We start from the raw sequence: 23,731 nt of genomic DNA, 5'->3' as shown, positions 1-23,731 counted from the left end.
AGAAACCAATGTATTCCAGTACATTATTGAATCCTAAGATTGTCACCTTGCTCTAGATGCAAATTGTGTATGGGTATCATGATGACAGGAGAAAGCAAGGTGTGCCACGTCTTTTAGTGTACATGGCTCTGTCGACAGGGGATAGCGACGGATCGAGTTCATGCTCGACAGTCAAAAAGAGCCTTGATTGAGAATGTCTGCAAGAACTGCCGGGAGCGCACTGGGCAGACGGCCAGAAGCCCGCGATGCCGGCGGCATCTGATGAACTACCATGAGACCACGTGCTGGGAAGGAATGGCCCGCGGAAGGTACTTCCCGCAGAGTGGTGGTAGACTTGGGATGAAGTGCGAAAGCCGTCCACAGCAGCTTAAGCAACCTTTCTGCCGACGTTACCGATTCCACGGCCGACGATACTGACAATCACATCACCGTCGGTATTATCACCAGGCGCGTCTCTAATTCCCCAGCCGGGAACGCCAAACTTGGACATGTCGCGAGCGAGTTGGATCACACTAGGATCGGCGATCACCTCTCGGCCAACCTGCAGCCGACCAACATCCTCGGAGCCCATGGTCATGAGAGTGAACATGGTAGTGGCAGCCGCAGGAGCGACACAACCACCCTTAGAAACCGCCTCCAAAAGCTGGAATGCACACTGCCGGCCAATATCCTCGGGGGCCGTTCCACCGGACGGCGGAGAAGCGACATCGGCTGAGAATAGGCAGCCCGTGGAAGACTCCGCAACCAAAGACAGGCCAAATCCAAGGCCAATCTTCTTTTTCGCCTGAGGGTTTGTCTTATCCGGAGCTGGCACCAAAGGCGCAGGCGCGACGTCGGAGAAGATATAAGTGTCGGGGCTGAGTGGGTTCAGGATACCACGGGCGGTCTCAATCATGCGAGCGTTGTTGGAGCCAGACACACCAACAGAGTATACAACACCGCGGATGCGCTTGATGCGGCCGGCATTCATAAGATGCAGAGTCTTCGGCAGACGGACCTGGTGGCCAAAAACGAGCTGCACCTCACCACCACCTCCCCTGCCATTGGGACCGGTGTTTGATCGCCGTAAGATACGAAGTTCGATGTTGTTGAAGATACCGAATTGGTTGTACAGAGGGAGAATCGCGGTGCGAACGCTGTCGACAGACATATCTCCAGTCGGCGTAGACGAGGTAATCACACCGGGACCGGTGAAGAGAACTTTCATTGGGGCTTTAGAGAAGGGGGCCAGCAGGCAGAGTGGAATCAGGAAGTAACTGAGGCCGCGGCTACAGTTTGAAGGAATTTCATATGTGATCATGCCGCCGCTGGCTCCAGTGCCGGTCGTGCTGCCCGTGATCAAACCGGGCTTGTATACGAGGACCGTTCCAGTGTATGAGATCTCCATCTGAGAGCCATTGGTGACTGCATCGAGGAGACGGAGGAAAGAGATTTCATGAGGCGCGAGACCGGGATTCGTGGGTGACGACGAACGAATTTGCGAGATGTGAACTGTGCGGCCGGTGAGGGTGGACAAGACCAAACGATATACCAAATTGTGATGGGTTGTGAACCGAAGAGGGGGCTGAGAGGTTGCCATTTTGTGTGGTTGGTCAAGACTCTTGCGTTAAACGAAGTCCGACTGCTGGATTTCGAGATATGAAAAAAGAAAAATTGACGGGTTAAGTTTGATCCGAGCCGTACCTTAAATCCGGAGTGGAGCTGATATCTCCGATCATGCAGATCAACGTTCTGACTAGTTCTGATTTATAAACTTTTGAACCTCATGCGATCTCTTCACACTGCTTCATTCTACACAGTAAAAAGTTCAGATATTAATCATTCACAATGCTTCCCCCAGCACTCAATATTCCCAAGTGGTAAGCACAGAGGTCTATGTTCATACCTATACTCTACCCCTGACCCCTATGTGATATCATTATGCCTCGCGGGGCTCATAAGCTAGGCTATCCCAATAAGTACTCATTGATGCTGACACCTCCGCAGGCTCGAAGAGAACTCCCATTTGCTGCAACCACCAGTCAACAACTACTGCGTCTATCACCCGTCAAGACCCGAAACAGCCGGTTACACAGTCATGATAGTGGGCGGGCCCAATGCCAGAACTGACTTCCACATCAACACGACCCCAGAGTTCTTCTACCAGTACCGAGGGTCAATGTTGCTCAAAACAGTTGATACTACAACCACACCTCCGACCTTTCAAGATATCCCCATCCATGAAGGCTCAATTTTCCTACTGCCCGCGAACACACCGCACTGTCCCGTACGCTTCAAGGACACTGTTGGTGTTGTGATGGAGCAGCCACGAGCCAAGGATGCAGTCGATATTATGAGGTGGTACTGCAAGAAATGCAACGAAATCGTGTGGGAGAAGAAGTTTGTATGCGTTGACCTGGGGACGCAGGTTAAGGCTGTGGTTGAGGAATTCGCGGCCGATGAAGAAAAGCGCAAGTGTAAAGCTTGTGGGGAAATTGCTGCATCAAAGTACCAGGATGGAGAAATTATACAACCGCCGACTCATCTTGAATAGTGCACCAGGCCCGTCTGAGCAGGGAGTCTGCGAGACCGTTCGGTATGAACCTTCGGTCACGAAAAGTACGAGTGATGAATGTAATACTATGTCGGGTGAATGAAAGCAGACAGAAAATGGCCAGTACTTACAAAGGACGATCCAGTTAAGGTCATTCCTAGCATGACGAAGAATTGAATTTGGAGTTATGGCATATACACCAGCGAATGACTCTTCATTACAACCAATCTAAAGTATTTATTACAGGCACTCGGCCTCGCCGTGGTGCAAATCCTCTGCCATGATGAGAGGCACAAAACATGAACAACTCTGGGATATCTCCAGAAAGCTTCAATCCCCAACAAGAAGACATCATAATTAACCGGCATAAAATGGAACCGACCCAACAATCATGTACTAGAAGAAACCCCAAGGTAGGTGCGTGCAGCAGGACTGCGATAGTTCTGTTGTGCACTGAGCTCATGTCACTCATCTGTATACACAGAACATTATTCATCAAACGGGCAGTCAATGCTTTCATGGCCGTCGCGCTCACAGAGGGCACACCACTTAGACTCGTCGATGACTCCCGATGACTTACCGGCAATAGGAGCCATGGATGATCCAAGACCGCCGATGCCTTTAAGTCCCTCCATGACGACTTCTCGTCCAGTCCTGAGTGCGGGGGGAGTATCGCCAGTTGCTTTAGGTTGGAGAGGCTCCGTCTTCTCAATTGGAAGTTCGTCGGCGGGATCGTCGGCGTGGTCTGCAGGCTTCTTCTGTTCAGTGGACTTCTTACCGGAGCCGAACATGCTGGTGCAGTTCAAGATGTCATGGCCAGCCGTTTCGCAGATTTCACACCACATGGGATCCTCATCGGAAGAGCGTTCGGATTCATGCATGGTCTCCAGCCGCGGCTGGGAAGAGTTGGAAATACCACGGTGGTGGCGGGGCTCGGATGGAGCATCATGCCAGTCGGTTGGGACCACTGTACGGTCAGAGAGACGGTGAGGATTGTTGTTGTTTGAGTCATGGGAGATGTTGCCGGCAGAGTGCGATGGCTTGTGTTGTTTGGGTGAAAGAGTGACGGTAGAACTGCGGTTGCGACCACTGCGAGACTGCAACTGCATTTCTTGAAGCTCACGCTCGAGTTCCTCGATCCGCTCATCCTTGTGGATGGTCAACTCTTCGACCTCTAGAATTCGCGATTCTAACTGAGCAATTTGCTCCGCATTGTTATCATGGTTCGCTGAGCCGGCTGCAACGGGGTTTCCGCGGCTCAGAGAGTGGATGATAGCCTTGAGTCCTCGGATCTCATCGTCCTTCTGGTCCAAGTCACTACTACTCCGGGAGCTGTCTGCCGCAGCGTGGGCATCTTTCAGCGCGGCCGCAGAGTGGTCACGCTCCTTCTTGAGCTCCAGCTTTGTTCGCTCAACTTCACCGCGGAGGAACTCGACTTCGGCCCGAGCTTCGGCCTCTCCACGTCGGGCGTCCTCGAGGCCTTCCTCCAATTCTGACACCAGCTCTTCCAACTGCTTGAGCTGCTGCGCAACAATCTCGACATCTTCCCCGCGGTCCTGCAGTTCCTTGTTCTGTTGCATAAGCTCTTCGAGGCGCTGCTCATAAACACGCTCTGTCTCAGAAGCTGCAATTTCCAGTGTATCGAGGGTGCTTCTGAAATCTGCACGATGGCCGTCAAATTCGGCCGTCAATTGGTTGATTCGCTCATTGCGTTCGCGCAGCTGTGTACGGATCGAGTGTCCTTCTGATCCCTCCAATTCCTCCAAGGTAGCTTGGAACTCGCCCAAAGTTCTAGATTGCTCCTCAAGCTGCTTATCTCGGTCTAGAAGCTGTTTCTCTAGACTCTTGATCTGGTCTTTCAAGTCCTGGGTTTCTGATGAAAGCGGTCGGCGGGAGTCCGATGGGCGTCCATAAGACGAAGCGTCGTCATCAATGCTAAGTCGCGACGAGGGTCTGTCAGACAGCCGAGACGGCGCCTTGACAGGGCTACGCATGCCACCATTGAGTCCACCAGTCCTGGATGCCGCCGATGGTGTACGCAAACCACCAAGGCTCAGTTTTGGAGGGGGTACGCGAGGGGACTCGGGTCGGGGAAGAGAGGGGCGTCGGACTCGAGGACGCGGTGTAGCGAGAGATGCGCCGACGGATTTGCTGAAATTGACCGGTGCTCCACGTGCAGGAGTAGACGGGGCAGAAATTCCCGTAGATCGGCGTGTGACATACTTGCTGTTATTCATGGGAACAAATATGCCAGAGCCTGGAATCGAGGTTGTGAAGTACTTTCGGCCGTCCACATCGCCATTGTTCTTGCCTCGTGCTGCGTGCTCGGCGCTCAATTCAACTCCTGCAAATTTTCCAGGCTTCCCCGCTACCGATCCCAAATATTTGATCGTCCCATACATGCCACCGGGGACGTTGACCACGTCACCGACCTGTACATCGTCGACTGCCATTGTGGAGATATGTCGCGGATATGAAAGGGAACAAAGAGGACCGAGGCTGTAATTGAGGCTGTTAAATAATAGCTCCGACTAGCGATATTGGCCCCTGGAAAGGTCAGAAGTTAGGGCGTAGAGGGAGCGTCAGGAGAATGCAAGGATACTAAGTTGACAGCCCAACTCCTACCATAGCGATTGGGCGAAAAAAAAGAAAGAGAAAGAAACGAATGAAAAGACAGACTGAACTAGAACAGTACAGAGTATACAGCCAGTAACGTAGAAGGAAAAGAGTGATCGAGGAATCTCTAGAGAAGCGATATACGGGAAAGGGGGGGAGAACAACAAATACTCCACTCCACTCCCGCCAACCATTGACACTTCGACTTCCACCTCCTCCTCTGCATGTACCTTACCTCTCTGCATCTCCAAGACATACCTCGACGATCTTGTCTGTTCTGTACTAAGTCTTGCTTCTGCCACCGTTACGCTTCCGTACGCCACCGAGTCCCGTCGAACCCGACATCATCGCATACTGTCATACACCATGGCGCAATACTTCTTCGATCTCCTGTACAATTTCACGGATTGCATGTGCTGCTTTCCTAGCTCTCCACAGCTAAAGATCAACAATCGGAGTTTCAAGCTCCTACGCTTGTTGGGCGAGGTACAAACCCAATCGATAATAACTGCAAGCTGGTCTGACTGAACGCAACAGGGCGGTTTCTCCTACGTTTACTTAGTCCAGGATAAGAGCACTTCCGAATTATTTGCGCTGAAGAAAATCCGTTGTCCATTCGGCCATGAATCCGTGTCGCAAGCCTTGAAGGAAGTCGAAGCCTATAACCTATTCAGCTCCCAATCCAACATCATCCATTCAATCGACCACTGCGTGTCAACAGAATCCGGCTCGAAGTTCCGATCCGATGGCGGAGACCCAGGCTCGAAGACCGTCTATATCTTGCTCCCATACTACCAGCGCGGTAATCTCCAGGATGCGATCAACGCCAATTTGGTCAACCATACCAAGTTCCCCGAGAAGCGCTTGATGGTTCTGATACTCGGTGTTGCTGAAGCGCTTCGCTCAATGCATCAATATCGCGTGAAGAGCGGAGCAGCGTCTACGCGAAAGGCGAAGGGTGTTCGGAGAGAAGGCGAGGAGGCAGACGAGGAACGGACCATGCAGATGAAGCCGAAACGTCGCGCTAGTCAGCGGAGGGCCAATGATGAGGATGAAGAAAATGAGCCTTTAATGGATGATGAGGTCACTCAGAGTCAAGAGGGGGTTGAGGATGGAGACCTGCGCCCTTATGCGCACCGAGATGTCAAGCCTGGTGAGTCTAGATCTATTCGGCTATGAGCGCCATACTCTTTACCGGGACAAGCTAACGTTGTGGTCCAGGCAATATCATGATCGATGATAATGGCCAGTCTCCCATTCTAATGGATTTGGGTTCTCTGGCCCCCAGTCCCATCGCCATCACCTCCCGCTCACTCGCCCTGGCGGTACAAGACACCGCAGCAGAACACAGCACAATGCCCTACCGCGCGCCAGAGCTCTTCGATGTCAAGACAGGGTCAATAATAGATACCAAGGTTGACATCTGGTCGCTCGGCTGCACACTCTACGCCTGCCTCGTCGGCAAGAGCCCCTTCGAGGCGCGCAGCGAAGAGACCGGTGGTAGTCTGAGCATGTGCGTGCTCGGTGGTGACTGGCGATTCCCCGACGAGAAGTCCGGTGCTTCCAAGGGTAAAGCAAAGTCCGGCGAGAGCGAGGATGCGTCCAAGAATGATGGCCTTACAATCAGTGCTCCAGTGAAAGATATCGTTCGTAGATGTCTCACCGTTGAGCCCTCCGAGCGGCCGGATATTGAAGAACTGATCGATCTCATGAAGAGCGTTATTGACCAAATGCCTGAGGATGATGACACGGGACCTTCTCATTAAGGTGTTAGACCGGATCTGACGTGTTTCCCATCTTTTCTGCGTTTCTCTACTTTGACCGGCAGATTCCACAGGGCGTGCGATTTCTTTAGTTGTACATTATAAATACGGATTTAATCTCCTTGGTATCAAGCAATTCCATTTACCTCTTATCCTCATTCATACCCATGCTGGGCAAGGTTCCTAGGGCGTGTCTGGGCTCTAAATCACGACTCCATCATAGACAATATGACCGTCTCACGTTTGATTGTTTGCTCCAGTTCGTGCTGCCATCGGTCTTATGTAGAACATGATGTATCCTTGATAGAGACCGTAACCGGAGAGTAAACAGATACTCCAAATCCAGATGGCTCATAATGACGAAAGCCCGGCGTTGTTCAGAAGACGGGCCTCATAGGTGTTTCAACACAACCAATTCAAACCAAAAGGTATACCAGCACAATGAGCTATACCTTCACTGAGCATACACACGGGACAGACGTGGCGACGATGTTCCCAGACAGGGTGAAGGGGAAAACATGTACCACAACCGTCCCCTGACGCTGGTTTATGAAACTGACCAATCTCTCGCAGTTGTCATAGCAGGTCTCAAACGAGGCGATTTAGCAGCAACAACAGCAGACGCACTTGCGCACGGCGGTGCAGGGACTATAATATTCACCGGTCACTCCCAACCAGAACTGCAGCCGGTCATCGACCACATCACCCGGAAACATAAGGATACCAAGATGGTCTTCATAACAGCGGATTCTGGCAGCCTGACTTCATTCCGCGATGCAGCATATACTATCAAGAGCCTGGGAATATCCATTGATGGGTTCGTTGGGTTTCCGGAGGTGATGGCCGTGCCGTGGGAGCTGACCGAGGATGGACACGAGTCTCATTTCCAGCGAAACTATCTGTGTCATTTCTTATTGCTGAATATGCTGCGCAGTCTCATGCCACGTGGGTCGAGGGCTGTTCTGGTCACGACTAGCATTCGGAGTGAGGCGCCTGCCCCGACATGGGACGATATGGCATTCTCAGTAAGATTTGTCCATTCTTTTATGTGGGTGGGCAGCAAGAAGCTGATCAAGGCAGAACGGAGAGCAATACCACGCCCTTGAAGGGTACTCACAGTCTATGCTTGCGGTTATCATGTTCGTCAAGTCTTTTGCGAAGAAATATAGCGATCGATCTATCGCTGCATTCTCGGCAAATCCAGGAAGTGAGTCTCAACTCCCAACCCAGTCGGTAAAGGCGTGCCAATTCTTGACTCCCGTTCCCATTTAGATACCAAGACCAATGTCCAAACACACGTCGCATTGGACGAAATCACATCTTGGTTGCAGCGGAAAAAGGAAGGTTTGTAAGATGGATCTTGAGGTCCATGCATACAACCAGACTGACACATATCCCTGAGCATGCAGAGGGTAAGGAACTCCCGGTACTTCTACAGCAAGTGCCGCGATCTCTTGCTCAAGGTAGCGCCACCGTGGTACGCGGATTGCTTGACCCCGAGCTTGAAGGTAAGATAGGCACCCCCACGCATGTGATCAGGATCGAGGAGAATGTGCACTGATTGGGGGATACGGACATGTAGCCGACTCAGGGGCGTATCTCGATCAATGTCAGGCTCTTAGATTGCCGCATCTCGACTTTCCAGCGGGTGAACAAAGTGCGGAGATACTTTGGCAGCGAAGTCAGGAGCTAGTTTCGACCTTTCTTTCCTGAAGAAGGAATAAGACGGGATGGCCGAAGTAGGAAAGCAACCTATTGGGGGCGTCTACAATTCGGAGAGTCACCCCAGTGACCCCACTTGGATGAAGTCACATCCAATTAGATTTCTGGTGTGATAAGAAGCAATTGGAGCAGTGGGACAAACCCTGGAGCCGGGTTGTTCTCCGCATTCCTGCCGCTTTGGCCCCTTACTTTCTTCGTCATGGCTGTTCTTGATGGGGTCCTCTTGAAGTTTCGTCGTGATGGTTCAGATAAAGAACAAATTCAGCCCAGTTATACTGCCCAGATTGAAGAAAGTTATCCATCCCATGGAACCTCCTGATGAATGGCACATTTAGAGTTTGCGGGGAAATCTTGGAAGATAGCAAAGTGGAGCTTATCATCATCTGTTTGTCTTGGCCCTTGGCTCCTTTTCATCTCACCCTGTCTATCTTGGCCATAGAAGCGGAACCCTTCCGATCTGCGCAGACAATATATGACGATAACTCACGCCCTATATCTCGGTTATCTCTCCATTGTCTCTGATATCACAGCTACATCTTACTGGAGCATTCCCATCGATTCAATTCAAATATCCCTGTCCCGGCTTGAATTGACCCTCATAATTGCTTTTTCAGTCCAGACATACTACTGTCAGCCCTACTCCCATTATTGGGACGACACGCGGGGTACCTATCATATACTCAACTCCATCTCCTGACCTCCATCCAACCCCAACCTACACTGGTGTCACTGAAAATAACTACACCTGCACCATGGCGGCAGTAATAGACACCGCAGCCACCCCTGGCACAGTTACGCTGGTAGATGTGAATCATGTCCTGGCCACTCGGCATTTGGACCATGGAGATCGTGATATCGTGCTGGTTCCAACGCCCTCAAATGACCCGGACGACCCTCTTAACTGGAGTCGGAGGCGCAAGCTTCTGTCCACAGCCTGTGTGAGCATGTGAGTGCGTGCAGACAATTGACAGTAGAGCCTCTGATATGACATCAACAGGATGCTAACGATTACGCTTTCAGCTACACATTATTCACCGGAATTGCTTGCTCTGTCGTTTACTCGGTGCTTACACCGCTCCATGAAGCAACGGGCTTGCCAGTGAGCACATTGAACGAAGGAACAGGATACATGTTCTTGTTGGCTGGATGGGGGTTGCTATTTTGGCAGCCCTTCGCTATGCAGTATGGCAAGCGCCCGACGTACCTTCTGTCTTTGGCGGGCATATTGGTAAGTAGTCACATAGCTATTCGCAAGCTTGATTGGAAATCCAGGCTAATAGATACAGGGGGTGACAATGTGGGGGTAAGCAGTGTGAAGCTATCGATGGTAGGAAGTCAACTGACACCTGTTAGACCATATGCGAGCACCAACGGTCAATGGATCGCGCGAAACATCGTTTCCGGATTTTTCACTGCGCCTGTAGAAGCGCTCCCTGAGATCTCCGTTACGGATATAGTAAGTAAATACCCATGGTCAATGAGTGTGCCAATGCTGACGCTATCTCAAGTACTTCACCCACGAGCGAGGAACATACATGGGCTTGTATGCTTTCTTCCTAGCAGGAAGCAACTATTTCGCACCCGTCATCTGCGGATTCATCGCCCAGTACCAAGGCTGGCGATGGGTATTTTACTGGCCGAGTATTTTCGCTGGCTGTGCACTCATCTTTCTCTTCTTTTTCTGCGAAGAAACCAACTATGTTAGAAAACATGATGGAGAGCCTAGTGCCGAGGTATCGCAAGTCAGCTCAAACAGCGAGCGACCAGAGAAACCGCCGGTCACGACCAACGATTGCGAAGCTGTGACTGAGCATAGGGCATACAGTAAGAAGACATATGTGCAAAAATTGGCACTCTGGGGCCCGCGCCAGGAGCACAACACCATGTTCCGCCGGTTCTGGCAGTGTTTATATTTCCTTTCGTGGCCGGTTATCTTTTACGCTGGGTAAGTATAACGACTTCCTTGGTTGATGTGACCCTTTCGCTAATAAGGACAGATTCTCTTACGGGTCTTACCTGGTTCTTTTCAATATCATGAACGGAACTGCCTCCATCATTCTTGGCGGACCGCCATATAACTTCGGGTTGGTTCTATCATTCGAACAACTGGCGAAGCGAGCTAATCCATTGCAGGTCTTCCATGGTCGGTCTCAGCTACCTAGCGGCCATTTTTGGTGTAATTCTTGCGTAAGTTTTCGCAGATTTCAAGTCACACGCAACAAATACTGACCGATATAGATCCGTTTTCACCGGAAAATTCAGTGACTGGCTGACTGTCAAGCTCGCCCGCCGAAACAATGGAGTCATGGAGGCAGAGCATCGTCTATGGCCCTTCCTTGCTTGTCTAGTACTTGTGCCCGGCTCCCTCATACTATGGGGCGTCGGTGCCGCGCATGAGATCCACTGGTTTGGACTGCTGGTGGCCATGTGCTTGATTTCTTTCACCAATACCTGTGGCATCACGCTGAGTGTGAACTACTTTATTGACAGCTACCGAGAGCTGAGTGGCGTTGCCATGGCCAGTGTTATTCTGGTCCGGAACACCATGTCCTTTGCCATTGGCTATGGGTTAGTCTTCTTTCTGTCGGTTCTAAAGACAACCAACTAACCCTGACTTCTTCTAGTATCACACCCTGGGTTGATAATATGGGCTATCAGAACTGCTTTATATCCGCTGCTTTCATTGGAATGGCCTGCGCTGCGGTCTTCCTCTTCATGATCAAGTTCGGAAAGACTTTCCGTGAGCGCACTCGCGAGAAGTACTGGAAGATTGTTCAAACGAACGTGGAGAAGGGAATGGGCCATTAGCCAGGTAGATGTCTGCTATCTCGCACTTGAATTTTGCTATTGATCTATAGTAACTCGAATATAACTGAATTTCCATCCTATCACCTCACAGAGGCTTCTGTTCCTCAGCAAGATGAATCGCACCTTCATCATCATAAACAATCTCCCTGACCTTAACAGATCTCAAGTGATCGACACCCTCCGACAGCTCACAGTCATGATAGAACAAATACCACTTCCCCTGGAACTCGACAATAGAATGATGCGTCGTCCAACCAAGAACCGGATCCAAAATCCGTCCCCGGTAAGTAAACGGACCCCAAGGCGACGAACCAGTAGCATAAGCGAGGAAATGGGTATCACCAGTCGAATAAGAGAAATAATAAGTCCCCTTATACCGATGCAACCAAGGCGCCTCAAAGAACCTCCTCTCATGATCATCAGCCAGCAAAAGCTCCCCAGTCTCCGGCGCCAGAATCTTCACCTCCTTAACCGAAGTCTGCAAACTCAACATATCATCCGACAACTGCGCAACACGCGGACACAGCGCCGGCACACCCTCACCAGAAGGTTCCTGAGGCCCAGACTTCGACTCATCAAAAACAAGTCTCTTCTTCTTCCCATCCGGCCCACTCTCATCAGCATCAACCCCCTTCCCATCAACATCCTCCCCCCTCAACCCAGCACTGCAACTGACCGCCCCAGATACCGCCGACATACAGGTAAGCCTCGCCGCCGGCCTGCTCATCAACAAAGACAGCAGGATCAATGCTGTAAGAACCTTGGATATAGTTCTCCTCTGGCGTGAAGGGACCTTCAGGCTTATCGGAGACGGCTACGCCAATGCGGAAAATGCCCGAGTGGTCACGCGCCGGGAAGAAGAGGTAGAATTTCCCGTTCTTGGTTGCGGCGTCGGGCGCCCACATCTGCTTGGAGACCCAGGGGACGTCCTTGTCGCGCAGTGCAATGCCGTGGTCGGTTACGGGGCCGTCGATTTTGTCCATTGAGAGGACGTGGTAGTCGGCCATGTCGTATTGGTCGCCATTGTCGTTGAAGGCGATGTCGGTTTCGCGGTCGTGGCTGGGGTAGATGTAGAGTTTGTTGTTGAAGACGTGGGCGGAGGGGTCGGCTGTGTAGATGTGGGAGACGAGGGGTTTGGACATTTTGTCGGTGTTTCAGTGTTTGATGTTGGGTGTTGGTGTTGGGCCCCTGGGTTAGGGCTGGGAGGTCTCGGAGTGGAGTTTGAGAACTGAATTGACGTACAAGAGAAGGATTAACTGGGAATTTAGTTACGATTTATCTCCATCTACAATCTGTCTACTCCAGATTTTCATCCCTATTTTACCCCAGTTATTAGCCCCGTCGCTCTGTATTCCTCTATACCAAGCCCTCAGACCTTTAACCGGCGGCTAAACGAACTGAAACAAGCAAGCCACGGCGCAAACTCCGTCTTGGAAGGGCAATTCCTGGAGAATTAGCCAATTACTGACATTACTATGCACGAGAACTTGAGAAGCCAAGACAAAGAAAAGAAATTATTCAAACTAATCACTTGAGGTTCCATCTATGGGCCTCCTCCGCATAAGCCCTCTGCAGCGCCTGCTGCCACTCCACCTCCATCTGCCGAAGCAGCTCAGCTTCTTCTGTTGACATATTCGGTATCTCCTCACATTCAGTGTTCTCATAATCAACACTCTCATAATCAAAATCCATATCTCCAAATCCTTCAGCGATAGGCGACTCACACCCCCGCAAACCGAAAAAGCGGCCCAGCCGACGCAGTCGCGTGGGCAGATCAGTAGTTTCCTCCTCAGGCGTCCCAATCCACGGGGTAATATAAACCGGATAATGAAAGCTTGCCGGGACTGGCGGCCAGACCTGATGGAAGTGGCGAGCGAGGCCGTCGCATTGTTCCATGGTAAGTAGATTGTAGGCCAACATCGTTTGGGGGAAGTCGGGGTGTGTTCGGCCAGTCACGACGTTGACGAGCGGACGGAGCCGTGCGGAGAGATGTAATAGGAGAGGGATGAACTGAGGATGGAAGCTTGGGCGATCGTGAAAGGTGATTTTTGATTCGGGAAAGACTGGGAACTCGGCCTCTGTTGTCGTTGAGCCCCATGGGGAGGTTTCGAGGGTTAATGGACTTATGGAGTCGGTGGTTGAGATCGAGAGGTTGCGATCGGAGACATCCCATCTCGACTTTCTCGATCGTTGAGGAGAGCTGGGGCTCTTTGGGTCGGGGTGATGTCGTTTCATTTTGAGGATGTAGGTGGTTTTGATCAGAAGAAGCCTTTTAGGGCGCAAGTTGATGCTTGATAGATTAAAGTACGAGGTTTCAGAGGAAGAACTATCGAGGAAATAAAGGTGTCTTATATATTCAAAGGGTATGTGAGTATGCTATTGTCGAAAATCGTCAATGAACAATCGACAATGAGATGAAACGTCGCGAAACAGATCACTTCTTTGCGACACAAAGACATTCAGCGCCAATCAAGGCAGGCAAACGGGACATCAATTGGCCTTTGTTTCCATGAAAAGAACAATCACATCCATGTCAATAACTCTCCCTTATATACGTTTCATGTCCAAGTTTAGGCAACATTGGCCCTCAAAGCCAAAGTCAAAGAAGCTATTGTGCATCACAGCGACATATTAGCCACCCCGCGTGTCAGGTCAGCTTCTTCTGACACAGCCGGGAGGCCCACGTATTTGTTAATGAAGTTCAAAACCGTTTGGTGCCACATGAGCGAGTTCTCGGGGTTCAAAACCCAGTGGTTTTCGTCAGGGAATGTAAGGAACGCACTGTCAACACCACGCATTTGGAGTACATTAAATGCAGCCAGCCCTTCGGCAATGGTCAGACGGTAGTCCAGCTCATTGTGAATGATCAGATGAGGCGTTTGCCAGTGTTCTGTGAAGCGCGACGGATCCCACTTCGCCCAGTTCTCAGGAACCTTCCAGATCGGCCCTTTCAGGTCGTGCAGAGGGAAGTATTGCTCTTCACTAGCCAGCTGGGACGTCATGCTAAACACACCATCGTGGGTGACTAGCGCCTTGAACTTGCGTCCGAGCGGGTGGCCTTGGATCCAGTTCATCATGTAACCGCCGTACGAAGCGCCCAGCGCTACCGCCCGCGTAGTGTCGACGTAGTCTAGATGCGTTTCAATATACTCGAAGCCTTTGACCAGGTCTTCATAGGGCCGGCCGCCCCATTGTCCTTGGATTCCGTCGGTGAAGGGCTGGCCATAACCAGTGCTGCCGGTTGGGTTGGGGGTGATCACAACATAACCCTGTTCGGCGAAAACAGCAGGGTTCCAGCGCGTGCTCCACTGATCATTCCATGCACCTTGGGGTCCGCCGTGTATAAGATATGCAAGGGGATATTGCTCCCCAGGCTTGAAGTTCGAGGGTTTGACGACCCACGCGTGAATGGGATGGTCTTCGGCTCCCTTGAACCAGATCTCGTCAACCTGGGAGCTGGACAGACCAAACGCACTGCCACCCCGTCCGTTTGAAGACATCATTTGGACGTCATCTGGGTGTGCTGGATCGATGATAGTCCACAGGCTATTATCGACCAGGCTACTGCTGGACACAAACAGCTTGGAGGACTTGGCAGCCGCAGGAACAGCATCATTCACGTATCCAGAGCCAGTTAGCCTCTTGAGAGAGTCAGGCTTAACCTTCTGTGGATTATGCAATGGAAGCTGGTAGAGGACTCCACGGCCGGCCTCCTCGACATGAATGAGCAGCGACTTATCGTCGTGAGAAAAAGACACGACCGAGGGACTGAGATCCCAAAGTCCTTCACCATCATCGGATTGGAAGATCTCAATCATCTCCCCACTCCACGGGTTCGGAACATACAGAATCCGATTCTTGTCAGATTCATAGCCGTCCTTGCGCATTGCCAACAGTGCAATAGAGCTACCATCTGAGCTGAGGACAGGGGACGACATCGCACCCTGAAGACCAGTAACCTTGCAGATCTTCGCATCAGGCTCACTCATGCTAGTCCACGAAAACATGGGAGCATAGTAACACGAGCATGAAGTATGGGTGGCGGGGTTCAAGTTGGGATCTTTCGCAATAAACACAATAGCAGATGGGCTGATATCAAAATCGCCGGTGCCACCAAAGGGCGGAATAGGTGACTCGACGCCGGCCAATCCCGATACCGCGATCAAGTTTGTAAGACCTGAGACGGAGTACTTCCCAGCCCTTCTGCGGGCTGGTGACAAGGGCGCCTGTTCCAGCAAGCCATAGAAGATCGCATTCTTCTGGGGCTCAACATACGAATCCCAGTGTCGCACAAAGAGCGATGTGTATAGTTTGCCGGTGGTATGCGGCTTCTTCGCATCTTGAGGATTATACAACGATCCATCTGGATTGGCCTTTCCTGTCACGGCGAACCCAACCTTTCCTTCCTCGAGGACGACTACTTTCAGATCCGAGACGGGTCCTGGAACTGTGCCCGCGGTATATGTATTATCTGCATGGCGGGCATCGCCCACTATGAAGCTTGTGTTGCCGTTGGCCTTGGTCTTCAACCAGACCAGTTGATCGCTGTGATCCACCCACTGCGGGTTGCTGGCGCCGGGGTCATTGGTGATAAGGGTAGATCGGCCCGACTCGATATCAATCACACGGATTTCATTGGTCTTGGAATGGGACTCAAACGAGTAAGATGTCTGGGTGTAGACTGCTAGGGTGCCGGCCGCATTCGGGGCAGCTGAGGACCGCCTGGGTGCACCGAGCAGGACCCTAGAGAAACTGAAGTCAGTTCGACGCTCAATGAAAGTTTTTGTATATCAGTTCGCGATATTTGAGGTAATCCAAGGCAGCTTACTCGGGGGTGAACTTCATCGAACGAATGGCCATATCAGATCGTGATGGAGATAAGATAGGAAGCTCGGTGAGGGGGAGCTTCCAAGGGTCTAATTGAGCCTAAACAGGTGGTCGACAGGTAGTAATGAAACCAAAAGATGTGGAAAACAACCAACTAAGTGATTGAAGATAGCTGAAGAGGGAGTCAGAGCACAGAAGAGGAGTTGGAGAAGCCACCTGGGCAAGGGAGGTCGGTGCAACGTGACCATGCGGGGGGTGACCTGGATTGGGTTAAGCGTCATGTGCGACCTAGGCAACTGGTGAAATTGACTTAACCCGGAGCTACAGATACCTGGGGGTTTAGTACTGTGACACTGAAGTCTTGCACACAATTCATTATGGGGGTAGGGATAGGGATTCTCTAAGATATGGAACATGATTGGTTGCTATTTCAGGTACGAGATCGGCATCATAGCTCAAATGCTGATTCTGCGGAAGGTCTACGGAGTACTTCCAACCCACACACAATGTTAACAAGTAAAGAAAATGAAAGAAGAACCTTTTATATCTAAAGCTCATGAAAGGTGGTTATTATTACAAATTGCAACATCATGACATTCACTCCTCCTCTTCCTCACTCTCATCTTCGTCCATACCCTCAGCTGCATTCACATTGAAGGTAGGAGCCTGATCGACACCAACGTAGCTGTCGCTCATCAGGTAGAGCGTCAACTCATGTTCTCCAGGCGTAGGAACAACATATTCCAGACGCAACTCCAGTTTGCGACCAATGGTAACCCGCTTGATAGCCAGCAGGTTCTTGGTCTTCTCCTCACCAACGACCAGCCACCAGTTTTCCATTTTCTGGCTGGGATAGAACGGTGCATGGACGGTGGGGTCATGTTCCTGGTCCTCTTCGATGTCCCGCTCGATCTTGACCTTGAGATATGCAGGTTCGCCAGAAGTAACACTCTCGGGGTCCTCGACTTCAAAGTCAAGCTCAATGTTGGGGTACTTCTCATTCGTAAAGGCTGCAGCTTGGGCCAATTGCTTGTTGTCAAGGCCAAGACGCTTGACCAAAGTAGCGTAGTCCTTGTTCTCTGACGGGTCCATGGCCTCCATGAACTCGAAGATATCATTGATGCTGCGCGACGGGAGATTAGTAAATGTCTGCATGGGTGTGAGGAATGATACATACTTGTACTCGTTGGCTACCTTGATAACCTCAGGAGAGAAGTGGGGGATCTGCTTGAGCGGGCTATCGCGATCCCACATAGACTGAACAACCATTTGAGACAGTTCCATAGCGTTCATCGCATTGAGGTGACCCTCGGAAGAAAGAACATCCACACAAGCGCTGAGCAGGTTAAGGACCTTGCGAACGATGTCTTCCTGATCCTTGGCGAGATCGAGAGGGAGCTGCATGCGGGAGAAGTGGGCCTGGAGAAGGACGAAGGCCTTGAAGTGAGGAGAATCGAAAGAAACCTCTGACATCTTGACCGGCACACGATCATACACGCGGCGAAGAATGTGCTTCTCATGGCGACGCATCTGGACAGTCTCGAACTCGGTCGCCGATGTGACAATCTCCAGGATGCCCTTCAGCTTCGTCCGAGATGAGAGAGACAACAAGAAGGTCTGCATCGTAACGAATGAGATGTTGTAGTAAGCAGCAATCATGGCAGCATTCAGAGGCGAAACACTGTCGTCTTCCTCGTCAAGGTCAATGATCTTTGCCTCTGACAACTCCTTCAGTGTGTTCTCCACCAGCTCTGACAGGAACGTGCTGAGGCCCTCGTGACTAACGTCGCTGAGGCCATAGAAACTTGGGTTGGCAAGAAGGCGGCGATAGAAATAAGTGTATGTCATCCAATCAACCGCATCCTGCGTGGAGGAAATGGTCCGTGTGCTTGCTTCGGTCACAAAGGCATCGTGAAGGTACACCTGCAGGTGACTCTCGATAGGCAAGGCCTCGTTCAGGAACTTCTTGTAGTAATCACGCTTCACTGCTGGAACCATAAGAACACCACGTCCCAGCTTATCCTCGCCGGGCCGAGAAGCTTTGCCAAACATCTGCAAGATCTCGCTAATGGGGTAGTCGATGTAGCGATGCTCGCGGCCCTCAAAGAACTGAGTGTTCATAACGATAACCAGATGAGCCGTAACGTTCAGTTCCCAACACACATCTCGCGAAGCCAACAGCACCTGAATCGCACCGATGCTGAACAAATGCGTGACAATGCGCTTGTCAGTGGCATTCAGGGCTTCGTGATAGTAGCCGATACCGTGAGAAAGTGAGGTGGCAAGGGTCTGCTCGTGGATACGCTCGAGCAGTGGAGCAAGCTCGCTGGCGTCAGCGTTCAGGAATCGGTCTTCATCGTTATCAATAGCACAAGCTGAAAGAAGATCTGCGGCAGTGGCCCGGACCTGCTTGCGACTTGGAACAAAGATCAAAGCGGGCTTGTCAGGGGAGAGTTGGAGGATGGATTGGTAAGCTGGTCGAGCCATCGCGAGCATGGCAGAGGGGAAGTGAGGGATGCTGAAGGACTGAAGGTGAAGCTCAAGAGGTACAGGACGGGCATGAGGGCTGAAGTTGTAGATCGTGTGCTTGTTAGCACCAATCCATTCTCCGATATCCCGGGCATTAGAAAGAGGTACGCTAAGGCCAACAATGCGCATTTCATTCTCAGTCTGGAGAGCAATGTAGTGCATCCGAGACACGATCACTTCATACACGTATCCACCGTAGCCGCCAAGCAAGTGAAGTTCGTCAGCAATGAACAGTTGCACTGTCTGAACATTCTTGCGTCGCTGCCACTGGCGAGACAGCACATCCCACTGGGTAGGAGTAGCAAGAACAAGGTCAGCCTGTTCGAGAAGTTTCAAATCGGCTGTGGTCTCGCCTGTAAGCTTGACGATGGTTTTACCTCCACTCAGCCCGCTAAGCCGCTTCTGCCAGTCAGCGAATCGGTGGTCAACCAACTCTTGGAACGGCGCAATGTAAACTGCGCGGCCGCTTTCCTGCTTCGACCAGTGACGAAGAAGGGACAGCTCAGCGCAAACAGTCTTTCCACTTCCAGTGGGAGCACCGATGAAGATATTGTCGTCGGTGTCAAATAGTGATTTGAAAACCTGAGACTGAATCTTATTGAACTGCTGCCATTCTGGGTACAATGCTTGATAATCATCCCGCTTCAGTGCCTTTACTGGCGCACTCTGCATGTCAAGCAAAGGCGTGTGGGGAGGGAAGCGCTCGGGAAGAACCAATTTCTGGAAAGATACGGCAATCTTCGTCTCAGAATGCATCCATCGATCAGACACCAGTGAGATGAAGTAGTTCGGCGGCATTGGCTCAGTCACAGGAACAGTGAATTCAACAAGATGTTCGTTCATCTCGGACTTCGCGAACTCAGCACGAAGCAAGAATCGATCGTGGAACAAGATCTCCTCTCCATCACAGTCCTCGACTAAGATCCAGAAATCCTGGGCATTGCCGTGTATCTCGTCATCCCAGACAAAATTCGGGGAAATGGTCAACTCCACACGCAGCATGGATCTTGTAATGGGCTGCACTTGGGCTTGAACATCGAGTCGAGGGAACTTGGATACCAAATCACACACAGAACGTCCAGCCTTGGGCATACCGAGAAGCTCACCCATGCGGGGAGGATCCAGGTCGAAGTAGCTGCTCCAAGGGACGTCAATGCGTTCCGCCTTCTGCAAAACATCTCTTGGGCAGTGAGGGAATTGACGAAGGGGAGACATGGTGGGCCACATACGCTTCTCGGCCATTTTGCAAAGATCGAGCGCAGTCTTGGCCACGGAGGCCCAGCCCTTCTTCAAGCAAATCTCGTAGATCGCGCGAATGATACGTCCGGCTGACTGGGTAACATAAACCATATCTGCCATCAGTGCAAGACCCTCAAGTTTGAGTCTAGAGATGTAAGCTTGCAAAAGCACATTGATCTTCGCATGGGGCTCATCGATGGTCTCCTTCACAGGCACGGGCACGCGACCAAGAAGCTTTCCAAGCTCAAGCTTCTCATCCTGGCGAACGGGTATGTATTTGAACTCGTCGCTCAGAGCGAAGATTCGGAATAACTCAATGGTCGTAATAGAGGGTTGGAGGTGTTGAGCGTATGTAAGCATTGAGTTATGACCAATGTAGTAGTGCGAAGAGATACGTCCGAGCTCAGTCGACTGCAGACGCCCAGTTTTTTTCTCGTACTTGACGAGACCGGCCTTCTCAAGGACCACAGCAGCGGAGTGAATAAGATCGACTCGCTTCTGCTCCAGGGCGTCATCGTCCTGGTAATCGGCGCCAACGCTGTACAGACCAGGTGACCGTAGCATGCGAACGTAAAGGTAGGAGTAGCCTAGCCAATCCACACCTTCATCACGGGTGCGAACGTTGCCAAGCACAATCTCTGCATTCAGGTTATCCACCAATTTGCTGACCATCTGCGATTCGATCGGGAGTTGCTGATTCAGAAGCGACAGATAGTATTGGATTTCAGCTTGCGATGTGATGATGATACCTTCACCGAAAGTATCATATTGCGGCCGACCAGCACGTCCCAGCATTTGCAAAACGTCTTGTGGGCTCAATTCGACCCAAGCGCCCTTCTCCGGAGAGTAAACCTGGGTCCCCTTGATGATAACGGTGTGTGCGGGAAGGTTGACACCCCAGGCCAATGTCGCTGTGCAAACAAGGACCTGGAGACTTCCATCAGCGAAAAGAGCCTGAACAGAGTCACGATCGGCAAGACTCAGACCAGCGTGGTGGATACCGAGGCCGTACGGCATGAGATCCTTCAGGTTTGCATCATCCACAGAGTCTGCTTCTTCGGAGAGAATAGCACGACTGGCAGCGTCACTGCGCAAGATCTGGCCAATGGTTTCATTTTCAAGGGCCTTGTCTCTGATGTACTTAGCCGTTTTGGCCGTTTCCTTGCGAGAGTGGACGAAGATAAGCATCTGGTTTCGGTGTTGACCGACCTGCTCCATGACCTTGGTATAGCAAATGTCGTTCATCGTCTTCAACTGCTTGATGGCCTTCTTGTCGGTGACACCAATGAATTCCTGTTTGAGAGGACAAGGACGGTAGCTGCCATCGAAATGGAATATGCCCTTGATGGGATCCGCACGCAAGAAGCTCCCCACGTCACGATAGTTTGGAAGGGTGGCACTGAGACCCACGATTCGCACCGGCTCTCCAGTCTGCTCGGTTCTGCGAATCGTTCGACTGACGATACTCTCAAGGACCGGGCCACGGTCATCGTGGAGAAGGTGAATCTCGTCAATGACTATGAGGCGGACAAGGTTGGTGTAGCTGGTCTCAGACGCCTTTCTGGTGACGACGTCGTACTTTTCAGGGGTGGTGACAATAACTTGGGTATCGGCGATTTGTTGCTTGGTGAGCTGACGATCACCTGTAAGTTCGGAGACTCGAACCCCATAAGGTTCCAGGCGCTTGCCAAGATTTCCGACTTGCTCTTGAACCAGAGCCTTCAAAGGGGAGATGTAGATGATCTTGAAATCGTCGAGCATGATCTCCCCCGTCTCAGGGTTGCGATTCTTCCCAATTTCTCGAAGTATCGTAAGCATAGCAACATTCGTCTTGCCGGAGCCCGTGGGAGCACAGACGAGCAAATTGCCGTCATCGTGGAACGCCGACGGATAACACTTCGTCTGTATACGGTTGAGTTCCTTGGAGGTTCCGAAGCCTACACGGGCCCACTCTGGCAACTCTGTGGTCGGGATATTCTTCTCTCCCGCCTCTTTCTTAGCCTTGGGCGGTGGCACATGAATTTCTTCATATCCCTTGAATGCGCGCTTGGTCGAGCCCTGAGGAAGCTTAACATTGGGATTGGTCATAAGGTGATTGCCCTGGTGGAAGATAAGGTTCTCCAAGTTAATCGTTTTCTTGGGTTGCAGAATGCCAGCTTGACCACCTTCAGGTTTCTTCTCGTCGGGGGTCGGGCCTGAAGGAACATCGACATCCATTAAGTCCAACTTGATTTTCTTGTCAGGTCGTGCTCCAGATTCCTCGGCTTCTTTGCCGCGGATTTCATCGAGGATTGCACGTTGTCCGGCTTCAACCATCTCAATCTCCACGAGATTTCGGGCATCTGCGTCCTCGGCGGCTCTCCTCCAGCGGGTGACCCAGACGGCCTTGTCGCGGTTGGTGACTAATTTAGCAACAAGTTCAGGATGGTCATAATCGAACAATTCCATGAGGTCATTTTCAACGTCACGTAATGCTCTTGGTGATCCATCCTCGTCCTTTCCACCGAGAATCTCAAGCGCCTCGTCGGTTTTCTCGTGTTGTGTGTGAGGGTCTGTGTATATGGCACCGATTTGGCGTTGTAGCCAGTAAGCATCGATCTCGCGAGCGGAGACTTTCAGCCCAGCCTTGTCTGCGGCTTTGTCGGTTCGACCAAGGCCTCCATCGATGACCATTTCGTCACCATCTTCGTCCTCGGCAGCTGGGACATTGTCGGTTTCCGCCCGGTCTTCTTCGTCCGCTTCTTCCTCCTCGCTCAGCTCATCCTCATCTCGGACTTCGTCCAATGTTCCCATGTTGTCTTCGTCTTCGTCTTCGTCAAAAACGACGGCAACACCTTGGCGTTCATCGAGTTCGCCACTTTCTTCGTCAAAACCCCCTTCCATTTCTTCTTCATCGTCCTGGGCATCGTAATCTGTGATCTTCTTGCCTAGGTTCACCAGCTCGTTGAATTCTTTGGGGTTCATTGATGTTCCCAAAAGATCATCGATTTCCTTCTTCTTATCAAAATCTTTCATGTCTTCATCTTTGAGTAATTCTAGGACAGCATCGGCGGCACTTCGAACGACTTCGTGAGGGACGTCGCCTAGTTGGCTCCCGGTGATTGTGAGGATAAGGTCGTATGTTGCGCGCGTAGCGGGTGTGCGAGGTCGGTATTTCAAGCCTTCGACGAAGGCATCGGCTGCTGAAAGGATGCCCTGGCCCCGTAGTTGTGCTGGTTGTCCGCGCTGACGCTTCTTCTGTTCACGTAAAAGCACATCTTCGCCCTCGCCAATTGCACCTCGCTCGAGCCCTGCCGGAGCTGTCTTCTTGGATTTTGGCGCGTTATCACGTTGGACTCGTCCACCCATCTCCCGGATCCCAATGCGACCCGCGAGAGACTCCGGGTCTCCTGTAGGTTCGTCATGGGTGCGACTGACGAAACGACGGTCCGCCTGGAGAACCAGGTTGGACATCGCCGAATACTTATACTGAGAGATATTTTGGTCCGCCATTTTGGTGGTTGTATGACTGAAACGAAAAGATGGAAAGAAAGAAAGAATGAGTTGCGACAAGAATCTGCCAACGGGAGGTCAAGATTCTGGCCGCGCCGAAACACGAGAAGTCGGCAATTGGTGAAATTCAGTTGGTCTCACAAACCCAGCTCATACTCCTACCGCAAGTAGCGTCACTTGTAAGGAAGAGATATTAGCCAAG

At 51.4% G+C, this 23,731-nt stretch overlaps 10 protein-coding genes across 10 annotated transcripts; 4 read left to right on the top strand and 6 right to left on the bottom strand.

The window, feature by feature from the left end:
- Positions 1–367: 367 nt before the first annotated feature.
- On the bottom strand, positions 368–1,579 carry N7515_008404 (RNA 3'-terminal phosphate cyclase-like protein; the record flags this gene model as incomplete). The annotated part of the gene is made up of 1 exon (XM_056669148.1): positions 368–1,579. The coding sequence occupies one exon, from the start codon at positions 1,577–1,579 to the stop codon at positions 368–370; it is 1,212 nt and encodes a 403-aa protein (XP_056518978.1).
- A 248-nt stretch (positions 1,580–1,827) lies between these two features.
- Positions 1,828–2,533, top strand: N7515_008403 (3-hydroxyanthranilate 3,4-dioxygenase; the record flags this gene model as incomplete). Its single annotated transcript, XM_056669147.1, has 2 exons — positions 1,828–1,859; positions 1,987–2,533. The coding sequence occupies 2 exons, from the start codon at positions 1,828–1,830 to the stop codon at positions 2,531–2,533; spliced, it is 579 nt and encodes a 192-aa protein (XP_056518977.1).
- Positions 2,534–3,021: 488 nt separating this feature from the next.
- On the bottom strand, positions 3,022–4,986 carry N7515_008402 (CAP-Gly domain containing linker protein BIK1; the record flags this gene model as incomplete). Its single annotated transcript, XM_056669146.1, has 1 exon — positions 3,022–4,986. The coding sequence occupies one exon, from the start codon at positions 4,984–4,986 to the stop codon at positions 3,022–3,024; it is 1,965 nt and encodes a 654-aa protein (XP_056518976.1).
- A 529-nt stretch (positions 4,987–5,515) lies between these two features.
- N7515_008401 (putative serine/threonine protein kinase ENV7) lies at positions 5,516–6,915 on the top strand (the record flags this gene model as incomplete). Its single annotated transcript, XM_056669145.1, has 3 exons — positions 5,516–5,635; positions 5,687–6,302; positions 6,371–6,915. The coding sequence occupies 3 exons, from the start codon at positions 5,516–5,518 to the stop codon at positions 6,913–6,915; spliced, it is 1,281 nt and encodes a 426-aa protein (XP_056518975.1).
- Positions 6,916–7,353: 438 nt separating this feature from the next.
- N7515_008400 (putative oxidoreductase, short-chain dehydrogenase/reductase family) lies at positions 7,354–8,473 on the top strand (the record flags this gene model as incomplete). Its single annotated transcript, XM_056669144.1, has 5 exons — positions 7,354–7,432; positions 7,486–7,937; positions 7,993–8,119; positions 8,185–8,256; positions 8,322–8,473. The coding sequence occupies 5 exons, from the start codon at positions 7,354–7,356 to the stop codon at positions 8,471–8,473; spliced, it is 882 nt and encodes a 293-aa protein (XP_056518974.1).
- A 913-nt stretch (positions 8,474–9,386) lies between these two features.
- Positions 9,387–11,442, top strand: N7515_008399 (putative MFS transporter; the record flags this gene model as incomplete). The annotated part of the gene is made up of 9 exons (XM_056669143.1): positions 9,387–9,572; positions 9,632–9,862; positions 9,921–9,937; positions 9,988–10,090; positions 10,143–10,579; positions 10,632–10,718; positions 10,768–10,821; positions 10,873–11,202; positions 11,259–11,442. The coding sequence occupies 9 exons, from the start codon at positions 9,387–9,389 to the stop codon at positions 11,440–11,442; spliced, it is 1,629 nt and encodes a 542-aa protein (XP_056518973.1).
- An 85-nt stretch (positions 11,443–11,527) lies between these two features.
- Positions 11,528–12,584, bottom strand: N7515_008398 (glycoside hydrolase family 43 protein; the record flags this gene model as incomplete). Its single annotated transcript, XM_056669142.1, has 2 exons — positions 11,528–12,107; positions 12,142–12,584. The coding sequence occupies 2 exons, from the start codon at positions 12,582–12,584 to the stop codon at positions 11,528–11,530; spliced, it is 1,023 nt and encodes a 340-aa protein (XP_056518972.1).
- Positions 12,585–12,969: 385 nt separating this feature from the next.
- Positions 12,970–13,677, bottom strand: N7515_008397 (uncharacterized protein; the record flags this gene model as incomplete). Its single annotated transcript, XM_056669141.1, has 1 exon — positions 12,970–13,677. One exon carries the CDS (start codon positions 13,675–13,677, stop codon positions 12,970–12,972), a length of 708 nt encoding a protein of 235 aa, XP_056518971.1.
- Positions 13,678–14,060: 383 nt separating this feature from the next.
- On the bottom strand, positions 14,061–16,302 carry N7515_008396 (oligopeptidase family protein; the record flags this gene model as incomplete). Its single annotated transcript, XM_056669140.1, has 2 exons — positions 14,061–16,185; positions 16,271–16,302. 2 exons carry the CDS (start codon positions 16,300–16,302, stop codon positions 14,061–14,063), a joined length of 2,157 nt encoding a protein of 718 aa, XP_056518970.1.
- A 564-nt stretch (positions 16,303–16,866) lies between these two features.
- Positions 16,867–23,529, bottom strand: N7515_008395 (ATP-dependent RNA helicase BRR2; the record flags this gene model as incomplete). Its single annotated transcript, XM_056669139.1, has 1 exon — positions 16,867–23,529. The coding sequence occupies one exon, from the start codon at positions 23,527–23,529 to the stop codon at positions 16,867–16,869; it is 6,663 nt and encodes a 2,220-aa protein (XP_056518969.1).
- Positions 23,530–23,731: the final 202 nt, after the last annotated feature.

Source organism: Penicillium bovifimosum (assembly GCF_028826915.1).
Source record: "Penicillium bovifimosum strain IBT 22155 chromosome Unknown utg000006l_segment0_segment0, whole genome shotgun sequence".
Taxonomy (NCBI): domain Eukaryota; kingdom Fungi; phylum Ascomycota; class Eurotiomycetes; order Eurotiales; family Aspergillaceae; genus Penicillium; species Penicillium bovifimosum.
The sequence above is the reverse complement of the archived record's forward strand: the minus strand, read 5'-3'. Positions and strand labels throughout refer to the sequence as shown.